This window comes from Gigantopelta aegis, chromosome 6 (genome assembly GCF_016097555.1).
Source record: "Gigantopelta aegis isolate Gae_Host chromosome 6, Gae_host_genome, whole genome shotgun sequence".
Taxonomy (NCBI): domain Eukaryota; kingdom Metazoa; phylum Mollusca; class Gastropoda; order Neomphalida; family Peltospiridae; genus Gigantopelta; species Gigantopelta aegis.
In genome coordinates, this window is record NC_054704.1 from 2,064,658 (window position 1) to 2,078,170 (window position 13,513).

Here is a 13,513-nt window from a genome sequence, read left to right on the forward strand (position 1 = left end):
AGTTCAAATTTTAATATGCATAGCGCTACATTCTACATACGGTGCTGTTTAAAAGATTTGCCAAGATCTCAAAAACACGTGTTTGTGCAAGTCTTTTTGTAACAGATTGGCATGCACAGAAATATCATTTGTCAGTGAAAGGATGTTTGAAAGTTTTGTAATGTAAAGGCTGGCTTAAATATTCTTGAAAATGTTAGCCACTTCACAGAAGTCCATTGACTCCAATCCGTCTCTCTCTCTCCGTCTCTCTCTCTCTCTCTCTCTCTCTCTCTCTCTCTCTCTCTCTCTCTCTCTCTCTCTCTCTCTCTGTGTGTGTGTGTGTGTGTGTGTCTCCCTCTGTCACTCTCTCTCTGTCCCTCTGTCTCTCCGTCGCTCTCTGTCTCTCCCCCCCCCGCCCTCCCTCTCTCTCTCTCTCTCTCTCTCTCTCTCTCTCTCTCTCTCTCTCTCTCTCTCTCTCTCTCTCTCTCTCTCGTCTATTATTTGACTCTCATTTATTAGTTTTCATTCGCTCTCAAATCACTCTTTCTTTCATTTACTATCTCCTTCCCTTATTTATATCATTTATATTCATTCACTCTCTGTTTCATTCTCGTTCTTACGTTCCAATCATTCACATGCTTATCAGACAAGAAAACATTCTAAGGCAGCATGTCAGCATTTCCATAAAGATTCAAATAAATTATTTCTTGAGAAAGTTTAATTATTTTTTACCGTAGTGTAAAACTGTCTCCTTATTTAAAGGGCCTGTTCTGGGTTTGTTGCCATTGTTACGGTGTTACCGACTAACAGAGACGTCTTAATGACTAATATTGCATATTGCATACATTGTGTCTGCATAGAATATCTGTTGATGTGTATTAAATGTGTTTGATCGTCCTGGTGTTTGTACTATGTGAAACATCATTCTAGTTCTAATACATGTAGACATGTTTGTTTTGGTACGTACGATATGATATAGAGACGAAATCCTGTCTAGTACTTACAAACCTTTGGACGACCAAAGCGTTTAGTATCTTTAAACTAAAGACGTAATACAGTTCTTAATGTAGGACAGAAGCCTTGTGTCACTTCACCGGTACGTGCACTTTATACCCACATTATGACTGTCAAAGTTTATAACTGTATTACAAAGATACCTGCGCAATTAAAGCGTGACTATTCGAGCATGTTCAATAATAAATTGAAATCCTCCTCATGTAACGTATTAACGATCCTCTAACAACGCCTAGTGCATGGCTTCAATATTTGGTTGCCTAGAGATAACAGACTCGTAAAACCTACTCAAAGGCTAAGATGACTTTGTTATATGTAGTATGATCAAAACAAATTAATTTTATTTATTTTTTTAATATCCGCCTAAGATCGCTGGTACCTGTAAACCAATCTAATATGACGTAAGCTTATTGCGTTAATATAAAAAGTACTAAAGGTGCATACAATATTGTTTTGGCGTGTGATTATTTTGATTTTCACAAACACGGTTACGTGTTATGCATTGAAACATGAGGTGTACTGTATAGACAATTTGTCCCATACTACACTGGCGTAGCCAGGGCAAAAGAAGTCATGCCCCCTTCGAATTTACTTTGCCACAAAAAACTTTATTATTATCAGGATCGTCAATGCCGTGTGGGGCATGAGATATATATATATATATATATATATATATATATTACATGCCTCATATATTGTAACCCCCCCCCCCCCCTCCCACTCACACACTTAAAACACTGGAACGGGCCTGTATAATTCGCTCATCCTGCCGTGCTAACAGCAGCTGTTATATAGTTGCCGTTAATGTTTAAATATAGTATTTAAGTCTGAATTGTTTTCTTTTTTTGTTTTTCGGTGACGCCACAACCACCGTGTGAGCCAACAGTGCGGTTCATAGGATGATGGGGTGGTCCCTTCAAAATCAAATATCACTAGGTTTACGTCAACACATCATGATGTCACAGAAATCTTTAATAGTACATCTAAAAGCATACTACAAAATATTTAATATTCATTTTTCTTTTAATAAAATATCAGCTTTCTGCTTGTAATGCCTGTTGTGTTGTGATGCATTCTGTATAGATGGTGGCTTTGTTCTAAAGAAATACATCCTATATTCTCATGGCACACAACACATTAGGTCTGTGGAAATGGTAAAAGCACCTCAAAGTACGGCACTTTAAAAGATAAAACAAAATCTTTGGGGATTAACAAGAACCGGAAACACAACGGTTAATATGGAGGCGTGAAATCTCTCCTCTGTCATCAAATTACGCGGGAAGTGGTCTCCTGGTAAGTTGCGCTTTATCTGCGGAATACACAAGGTCCGCAGCGAGTGCTTGCACAGCAAACAGCCCGTGTAGACTCTGTGAAAACGAAATTTAAAAAGAAGGAAGGGCAGTTTGTCGAGAAGACAGTTACGTGCTTAATTGGGCTGCGGTCTTGTGGATCATCTTGTTAAGTCAGGATTTGACGAATTATTCTCGAAATAATACGCTTTGTGTTTCAGCTGTAACAGACGACTGCCATTAATTTGGATTCTGGGGTTGCGCACGTGCGCCCTCTTGTGGCGGATCCAGCCAATGATAGACTATCTATGTTTGATGTTGTGTGTGTTCTGGGTGTTGCCCGTAATTTGTACATGTTTGTGAGCTTAAATATCAAAGTTAAACCCTCTTTTATTTTACTTTGAAGTATTTGTTTTCTTTTCTTTAAAGTCAAGTATCGTTATATGTGTTTACAATTAAACAATAATTGTGTTTTCTTGTTTCTGTGGTTTTATGACCGATTCCTGGTTTTATATGAATGTGCTCCCCATCATATCTATATATATATATATATAATGTCCACGCACACCTGTCATGGGTACAACCGATGTCTTTGTGATGGAATCCATCCATGATAAACATTGACTGACAGAAAAGTCTCTGATTTTCACGAGTAATCACCTCTTGATGTCTCTGAATGCCAAACACATTGAAGTAGATATTAAGTGAAAGTAGTAATACATACAATACATACAGTTATTGATTAGTTGACCTGGATTTCAGCCAAGCGAACTTCTTGCATTACACCTTTCTATACCTGTGAGTTGTCTGCATTTCTCATATTAATCAAGTCTGAAGTGTGTGTGTGGGGGGGGGGGGGGGGGGGGGGGAGGGGGGTATTATTATATTTTTAAGTGGATGGTTTTAAGACAAATACGTTTCGTTTCAGTACCTATAACATAATATCGTCAACTTTGTGGAACATTCTGACTTCATTATCTGGGGCTGTTTTGTCAATACAGCAACTATTGCATTTCTGTACAGCAGGGTTATTTTTCAAATCACAACATGGAGGTACACAGGCAATTTCAGTGGGGCGAGTCCAAGTGTCGAACCAGTTTTATCAGGTTTTGTCCGATTTTCATTACAAAAATAGACTATTTGCTCCAACGCCCACCTATATAGTAGCTGGTAGAGAGTTAACGCCCATTCTTATTCGTATGTGCATGTGTATAGTCCTTCCATTTCAAGTTAGTTTCGTGCTTATATCCAATTAAGGTTCAAGCACTCTGTCCTAGGCACACACATTAGCTATCTGGGCTGTCTGTCCAGGAAAGAGGGTTAGTTGTTAGTGGTTACTGAAAGAGAAGAGGGTGTAGTGGTCTTACACCTACCCATTGAGTCGTTAAAACTCGCTCTGGGTGGGAGCCGGTAACAGGCCGTGAACCCTGTACCTACCAGCCTTATGTCCGATCGCTTAACCACGACACCATTGAGGTCGGTTGTGTACAGTCGACGTGTTTATTTAAATGTTTGTTTTACAGTATTATTAGCTTTATCATTTATGTAAATAATATGTATATTCAAATGTTTCGTTAAAGACACAAACAAAATAAATGGATATACATACAAACGTAGACAGATGCACGTATGGATGGACATGTAGAGATAGAGATGCTCAGACACACATATTGGCGTACTGGTGGACGGGTGAAGATAGACTGACCGACTGACAGACAGATAGAGAGATGATCAGACACATATTGGCGTACTAATGGACGGGTGAAGATAGACTGACCGACTGACAGACAGATAGAGAGATGATCAGACACACATATTGGCGTACTGGTGGACGGGTGAAGATAGACTGACTGACTGACAGACAGATAGAGAGATGATCAGACACACATATTGGCGTACTAATGGACGGGTGAAGATAGACTGACCGACTGACAGACAGATAGAGAGATGATCAGACACACATATTGGCGTACTGGTGGACGGGTGAAGATAGACTGACTGACTGACAGACAGATAGAGAGATGATAAGACACACATATTGGCGTACTAATGGACGGGTGAAGATAGACTGACCGACTGACAGACAGATAGAGAGATGATCAGACACACATATTGGCGTACTGGTGGACGGGCGAAGACAGACTGACCGACTGACAGACAGATAGAGAGATAATCAGACACATATTGGCGTACTAATGGACGGGTGAAGATAGACTGACCGACTGACAGACAGATAGAGAGATGATCAGACACACATATTGGCGTACTAATGGACGGGTGAAGATAGACTGACCGACTGACAGACAGATAGAGAGATGATCAGACACACATATTGGCGTACTGGTGGACGGGTGAAGATAGACTGACTGACTGACAGACAGATAGAGAGATGACCAGACACACATATTGGCGTACTAATGGACGGGTGAAGATAGACTGACCGACTGACAGACAGATAGAGAGATGATCAGACACACATATTGGCGTACTAATGGACGGGCGAAGATAGACTGACCGACTGACAGACAGATAGAGAGACGATCAGACACAAAACAAACAAAGCAGGCATTAATTACTCTCATGTTTTCTATTTCAGGCTGGTTTGAAGTCGTTCCCAGCGACGGTCGGCCCGTGGAATACTTCGACACCATCAACAGCATCAACAGCGTTAAACCTCGGCGCTTCCTGGTGCGGACGACGACAGTTGGCTACCAGATGAGCACCGACGAGAATGGCGCCAGCTGCTGGATGCCGTGCGAGATCAAACCTGGCGAGGTGCTCTCCAGGGGAACGATCTACATGGACAACAAGAAGTCCAAGTCGAAGGGATTCTTCCGGAAGATGCTCAAGTCGAGCAAGACGTCGAGGAAGGACCAGGACATGCGCTACCTGCAGTGTTACGACCCGGTGGGCAAGGAGATCATGATCCCGCTCATCATGTCCGGGGTCTTCAGTCCGGTCGGAGACTCCACAGTGGCCAACTACGACGCCGTGTACGAACTCCTCGACCTCATCAAGGCCTTTGGTTTCCCGGTCAACGTGCAGCTCATATATTCCGTGTGGATCGAGAAGGCCGACTGTCCCAGTGGTGTAGTTCGATTGGAAAGCATGAGAGACGAGAAGTACGTTGTTGTGAGTTCCGATCATTCCGGTAACACTGGGGACGGGAATAAACTCGTCGGTGAAATACCTGTTGACAGTGATTTTCTATTCTTTAAGCAAGTGGCTAAGAGACGGAAGTGTATTAGGACTGAGCCTGTTGAAATGGTCAGTCATGGAGAAATTTTTTCTCAAGAATCTCCTTACGGAGGTGACAGTATTGAGCTGCCCAAGAGGGCGGACAAGGAGGTTAAGAAATCTAAGACGTCGGTCATACTGGACAAACTGAGCGTGCGGAGGACGAAACGCGAGCGAGCTAAATTAAAGGTTCTCAAAGGCGACGACGTGTTCTCCAAGAGACTGTCGCGCAGTGACGTCAGCTACGAGGACTTCTACAGCGGCCTCGATAAGGACGCCGACAAGGAAGACTCAGAAGACCGTAAAAGCAGCACGGCCAAGAGCTCGGACAACGACTCGGAGACGTACAGAACTGAGACCAGCCAAGTGTACAAGTCGTCTGCTGCCAAACCGTCTGCCCCGGCAGATCAGTATGGGTCCATCTACAAGCCACACATTCAGGAGCGCGACCTGCCGCCTGTACCGCACGACAGTGTGTCTTCTTCCTCCAGAGACGCCGTGCACGCAGACATGACGGACGATTCAATCTACGAGCAGCTGCCGCCCGCCCCGAAACCGCCCAAGATGTTCCGAGATCTCCGCGACCTGCAGGATGACGACGAGGATGAGGACGGGTACATGGTCCCAGCATCCCTTAGAGACAACTTCGACTCTCCTTACCTCGCCGGCGCTGATGTCATCCTGCGCCGGAAGCCGCCTTCAGCACCGCGAGAGCCAGAGAGACGGCTGCACAAAGTGAGCAGCGAACCGACGTCGCACTACGGAGTTCGAGATCCTTACCAGGATACATGTCCCATCGACATCGATGACCTGTTCAGCTTCGCCTACTCCAAGGACCGGCCGTACGGGACGTCGGCCAGCAAGTACGTGAGCACGTCGCACCTGTACGAGTCGCACAAGGCGAAACCTCCGCCGTGGAGAGCTCATATACCGCAGAGTTACGACGGCAGGTTCATGGACGATCTGGATCTGGAGCGACCGAAGAACTGCAGCCTCAAGTACAAGACTCGCTCCCAGAGGAACCTCAACATGGACCCTAACGCCACGGTGCGCAGCCACAACCTCAAGAAACACATGAACGTCATGGAGATGTTCCACTTCACCGACTCGTTCTCTGACGTCAGAGACGCGCACCAGGACCACGACGTCTGCGTCAGTGAGTATTGCGCCCACTCTCCCGCAGACGACCGCGTGGGTCCCGAGCCCGGCAGCCCGCTGTACTACTCCCAGAGCGCTGGACACTGCCGATACCACGACGTCGACACCGCCTACAGGAAGTACAACAGGTCCGTGTCAGTCAACGGACTCAGCGACGTGTACGGCAAACACGGCGATGACTCCGCCATCTCCATGGGCTCCAGGGGGGAGTACGGCAACACCAACGGTAGCGACTACAGCTACGCCGAGTATGGCGACTTCCATGATGACGACTTTGTTCCTCCAAACGATGTCCGTCATCTTAGTGTGAAGGACGTGGCGAAATGTTTACGGTTCATCGGAATGAAAGACCGAGTCGTTATACGATTCTCCAACGAGCAGATAGATGGAAACATGTTGTGTTCCTTGGACAAGAAACTTCTCAAGGGAGGATTTCCAGAACTAAATGCCTTAGAAATAAAGAAAATATTAGATTTTATTGGTGGCTGGAGACCGAAGAAGGCCTAATGTTGTTATTGTTGTTGACACCACTAAATCAGCATTTATTTATATATGAACAACCGGATCTGTCCCATGGGTCTATCGTGGGTGTATGATTTAATTCAGTGGATTTTTTTCCAGATCAAAGCATGTCTCAGCTTGCAAAAATGTGATAAAAAGAGAAATATTCAGTTCTAAAACAAAAAATTTAAAATCCCTTTTTAAAGAAGTATTTCTTTGATATGCATTTCATACACATTGTTTACATATTGTGTTTCGAACGGCACGTTTACGTGTTATATATGAAACAGTAATATACATCTTACTTGTTTGTATATTAACTTTCTGACGTTGGTACTTTTAGTAGAATGTTTAAAATAATGTATGCTTCCTATGAAAATATAATTGTGTATTGTGTTTTGAACGAAATGCCGTTTTCTTAATTTTTTTCGACACGGGTATGAACAGGCCTCTCTTTCCAGTGATTCAGTTGGGGAACCTTTGATGTTCATAACTTCAGGGCTGTATCAAATATGAATAATTGGCGGGGGGTGGGGGTGTATGAAAAAGTAATAATCGGGCCAGTATAGGGTTCTTTTTTTAGCAAGACAAGTCTAAATTCAAGGACCTTTTTTCATTACGTGTTCTTTTTTTTTTTATGGGAGAGCAAATGCTCCTCTGATTACTAGCCCTGAAGTTTGTTGATGAACTAAAAGGTAAAGTCTGAACCAGGTGCGTCTTGTCCGAAACTTTCTGGTGAATTCAGAAGTTGTGTCCACAATAGGCGTGCTTGAATAGTTCTCTGATGAACGCATGTTACACGATCTCCACAGCCACACACAGGTTCAACACTCGATACAGGAAGGTTGAAACTAGATGTCGCCAACGTTGCTTTTAGATTTGTTATGACTTGTAACGAATAAGACACAACCTTTATAATAGCCAGTAATAGCTCTGTACACGTGCAATACTTCTATAATTCTACACGACCACAAAATTCCTGTTTTTAATAAGTCAACAACCACACTATGATAACCATAGTATAGATGAATTTATAACCAAGCTGAGATACAAAAATAAAGAAGGGTAATTGATAATGTTTTTTTCCTTTCAAAGAATGGAATTAATTATTACTATAATATATCTTATTCGTTACAAGTCATAACAAATCTAAAAGCAACGTTGGCGACATCTAGTTTCAACCTTCCTGTATCGAGTGTTGAACCTGTGTGTGGACAAAGTTTCGGACAAGACGCAGTGATTCAGTTGGGGAACCTTTGATGTTCATAACTTCAGGGCCGTATCAAATATGAATAATTGGCGGGGGGTGGGGGTGTATGAAAAAGTAATAATCGGGCCAGTATAGGGTTCTTTTTTTAGCAAGACAAGTCTAAATTCAAGGACCTTTTTTCATTACGTGTTCTTCTTTTTTTTAATGGGAGAGCAAATGCTCCTCTGATTACTAGCCCTGAAGTTTGTTGATGAACTAAAAGGTAAAGTCTGAACCAGGTGCGTCTTGTCCGAAACTTTCTGGTGAATTCAGAAGTTGTGTCCACAATAGGCGTGCTTGAATAGTTCTCTGATGAACGCATGTTACACGATCTCCACAGCCACACACAGGTGCACGTGCAATACTTCTATAATTCTACACGACCACAAAATTCCTGTTTTTAATAAGTCAACAACCACACTATGATAACCATAGTATAGATGAATTTATAACCAAGCTGAGATACAAAAATAAAGAAGGGTAATTGATAATGTTTTTTTCCTTTCAAAGAATGGAATTAATTATTACTATAATATATCTTATTGTTTAACTACTAGATTTTACATGTTTCACTTCTCATATTTGGGACACGTGGTTCAGAAAAGGAGAGAAAAAAACACGCTGTACTCCCGGTAAATAGTAAAGAGTACTTTCCATCAGACACGACAGGATATTCTACGTTGTTGGATTGTTTTGGTGTGTGTTTGGGCTTGTTTATTTTATACAACAGTCATGCAGTAGTCCTACTGCTTAGAACTGACAGGGCTACGAATCACTGATAGAGCTACGAATCACTGACAGGGCTACGAATCACTGATAGAGCTACGAATCACTGACAGGGCTACGAATCACTGACAGGGCTACGAATCGCTGACAGAGCTACGAATCACTGACAGGGCTACGAATCACTGACAGGGCTACGAATCACTGACAGGGCTACGAATCACTGACAGGGCTACGAATCACTGATAGAGCTACGAATCACTGACAGGGCTACGAATCGCTGACAGGGCTACGAATCACTGACAGGGCTACGAATCACTGACAGAGCTACGCATCACTGACAGGGCTACGAATCACTGACAGGGCTACGAATCGCTGACAGAGCTACGAATCGCTGACAGAGCTACGAATCACTGACAGAGCTACGAATCACCGACAGGGCTACGAATCACTGAAAGAGCTACGAATCACTGACAGGGCTACGAATCACTGACAGAGCTACGCATCACCGACAGGGCTACGAATCACTGAAAGAGCTACGAATCACTGACAGGGCTACGAATCACTGACAGAGCTACGCATCACTGACAGGGCTACGAATCGCTGACAGAGCTACGAATCACTGACATGGCTACGAATCACTGACAAGGCTACGAATCACTGACAGAGCTACGAATCACTGACAGGGCTACAAATCACTGACAGCGCTACTAATCACCGACAGAGCTACGAATCGCCGACAGGGCTACGAATCACTGAAAGAGCTATGAATCACTGACAGGGCTACGAATCACTGACAGAGCTACGCATCACTGACAGGGCTACGAATCGCTGACAGAGCTACGAATCACTGATAGCGCTCCGAATCACCGACAGAGCTACGAATCACTGACATAGCTACGAATCACTGACAGAGCTACGCATCACTGACAGGGCTACGAATCGCTGACAGAGCTACGAATCACTGACAGAGTTACGAATCACTGACAGAGCTACGAATCACTAACCGAGCTACGAATCGCTGACAGAGCTACGAATCACTGACAGGGCGAGAAATAGGCAATGAGAAGACAGTAAACTATCAGCACGATGGAACATTCGTATGCAGTCTGGTGGTATTTATTGACAGTGGTGTGAGATAATTATTACACCTGGAGATTGTTTTAAACACGTGACAGTCACCCCCTGTCAGGGGACGTTAAAATACTACGTAACGCTATTTTTTAAATTAGACAAACACCCCCCCCCCCCCGTAACGCTCCATAACGCTACACCACACTCCCCAGCATATAACCTTACCCCCCCCCCCCCGAAACAAGCAATGTGTATTTAATGTCATTAAGTTTATACGTTTAAAGTAAGCGAATCGTGTCTCTTACAGAAGGTTGTATGTTCTAATTGTAAAATTCCGGTATTCACCAATTGAATTGTATCAATAAATTAAGTGACTAGTAAACTATTTTGTCTAACGTAAATTATTTTAGACTTTAAAAGGTCAGGTCAGGTCAGGTCATAGGGCTTTACGTGCACATTCAGAGCAAGTTGTTGTAGCGCACGCCAATCCTGGGCACAAGAGTCGGCTCCTCTGTCCAGGACAGGAAAGGTGGGGATGGGAAGGAAGAGGGACTGCCGTGGTCGGTAACAGGCGGGTGGGTGGGTGGTGCTATGGAATTTTGACTTTAAAACAAAATATCGCGTTTATATTAGTTGTTTCCGTTCTGACGTATTATTTAAATGATTTTAATCTCGCACGTCTGAAATGTACTGAGGAACTATTGATTAACATTGTTTGCAGTATGATATTAAATAACAAAGTTGAGTTACTTTGTGCTGTTTATTAATCACTGATCTGATAAAAAAAAAAAAACCCTGCTAAATTAAGCATATTTCAACTCGACTTATAATCAATCGTTAAGATTCGTTAGTGTGTGTATACGTCTAGCTATAACCACCTACAGGCTTATTGTTGTTCTGGCATAGAGCGTTCATGAGGGGAACATATTAGAATGAGTTAACATTAATTCGTTATGTAACGCTGTCCAGTACATACACCCACCCGCCTGTAACGCCACATAACGTTTGGGCCTACACTCCCAGTACACACCCTTGACCGTTACGTAATATCTGAATGGCCCCTAAAATGCTCTCTTACATAAAACGTGATTTCTCGATACACTGTACGGTGATTTCAAGTGGAAGGAGCACGTATCTGGAGACAGACGTTTGTAATGACTTGGTCAACTAAACTCTTGATTAAATGAATTTGTACTGACTTAGTCAACTAAACTCTTGATTAAATGAATTTGTCCTGACTTGGTCAACTAAACTCCTTATTAAACAAATGTGTACTGACTTGGTCAACTAAACTCTTGATTAAACGAATGTGTACTGACTTGGTCAACTAAACTCTTGATTAAATGAATTTGTCCTGACTTGGTCAACTAAACTCCTTATTAAACAAATGTGTACTGACTTGGTCAATTAAACTCTTGATTAAACGAATTTGTACTGACTTGGTCAACTAAACTCTTGATTAAATTAATTTGTCCTGACTTGGTCAACTAAACTCCTTATTAAACGAATGTGTACTGACTTGGTCAACTAAACTCCTTATTAAACGAATGTGTACTGACTTGGTCAACTAAACTCCTTATTAAACGAATGTGTACTAACTTGGTCAACTAAACTCTTGATTAAATGAATTTGTACTGACTTGGTCAACTAAACTCTTGATTAAACGAATGTGTACTGACTTGGTCAACTAAACTCCTTATTAAACAAATGTGTACTGACTTGGTCAACTAAACTCCTTATTAAACAAATGTGTACTGACTTGGTCAACTAATCTCCTTATTAAACGAATGTGTACTGACTTGGTCAACTAAACTCCTTATTAAACGAATGTGTACTGACTTGGTCAACTAATCTCCTTATTAAACGAACGTGTACTGACTTGGTCAACTAAACTCTTGATTAAATGAATTTGTCCTGATTTGGTCAACTAAACTCTTGATTAACTAACCGTTTAATATATCTCAGAGGTGAGCGCTCAGCAGACCAGCTGCTTAAACCTATGAAAAACAACCAAACCATTAAAAACGAAGACCATGCAAAGGTTATTCAAAAACATATTGTGACACAGAGGAAGAACATAATATTGAAGAAGTTCGAAATCAAAGGCCTCACTCCCTTCTGTAACAAAAATCAGATAATTGATACCATGAACCCACATCTCCCGCTAGACCAGGTCAGTAGAATCTACACTTTACTATTGTTTTGTCTCGAATGAGTTGTCCTGAGGTCCTACAGTTGTGCAGTTTGTGCAGAATTTCTTTCCTGATATTTTGAGGTGCCCCAATCTGTATAACAATTTTGTGCTGACCACTAACTATTCTGTATAGTATTTTGTCACCCTCAACCACAAGATAATTCCACGTACTACACAATACTCATAACTTCCAATGGATATTCCAATGCTCTTTAATTGCTCCAAGAAGGCTTTCTCTCCTGGCATCATCTTAATGTGGGGATTTCTTCAATATTTAGATCCTCCCCTTGCCACTATCTAATCTGTTTAGGTCTCCAGCACTCTAAACACTTCAGACTTGAAACTCTTTTCAACCTATTGTACTATCGTTTCCCTAAATGCATTTTTTAACCGCCACTGGACCTGTATAGTTACGCTCCTGGGACCTGTTCCACTAAGCGATCTTAGCCCTAAGATCACATTAAGTGTATAACGACTGTATACACTTACGGTGATCCTAGCGCTAAGATCGCTTCGTGGAACGAGGCCCTGAGTTTTAGAAGATGCTCTTTCTTTTTCATATCCTAAACTACCTGTATAAACAATCGTTTGGCATCGATGATTTTGAGATGTATCTGGATTATATACACTTCCTTGCATTGGGAAAATTTAAGGAATTATCTTCATCAATAAAACACATAGCTGCCCTACAAGATTCATCTAGTATTCTTTCCATGACAGCCAGGGGTTTTTTCAGGGGTTTTCTAAATACTACTTCATAATATATTCAAATGACCTAAATCCTGGTTAATTTTTTTAAAGATTATCCTGGTGACGGCACCAATTTTGGGAAACAGGCGATATTCAAAATAAATATATTCCTGTTTCACTCTTAATGAAATAATAGCTTGTACTGGCTTTGTCAACTAAACTCTTAATGAGACAGGCGTTTGTAGTATTGATCAGCTAGACTCTTAATGATATAGGCGTTTGTACTCTCTTGGTCAGCTAGACTTAATGAGACAAGCGTTTGGTACTGGCTTGGTAAACTAGACTCTTACTGAGACAGGCGTTTGTACTGGCTTTGTCAGTTAAACTCTTAATGAGACAGGCATT

General features: G+C 42.2%; 1 protein-coding gene across 2 annotated transcripts in view; it reads left to right on the forward strand.

The window, feature by feature from the left end:
• LOC121374331 overlaps positions 1-7,586 on the forward strand; it is a 54,356-nt gene extending 46,770 nt beyond the window's left edge. For both annotated transcript variants that reach the window (XM_041501399.1, XM_041501397.1), the window contains exon 3: positions 4,879-7,586. In XM_041501399.1, coding sequence (XP_041357333.1) covers positions 4,879-7,184 — 2,306 coding nt within the window. In that variant the 3' untranslated portion in view covers positions 7,185-7,586. The remainder of the gene's footprint in view (positions 1-4,878) is intronic.
• Positions 7,587-13,513: the final 5,927 nt, after the last annotated feature.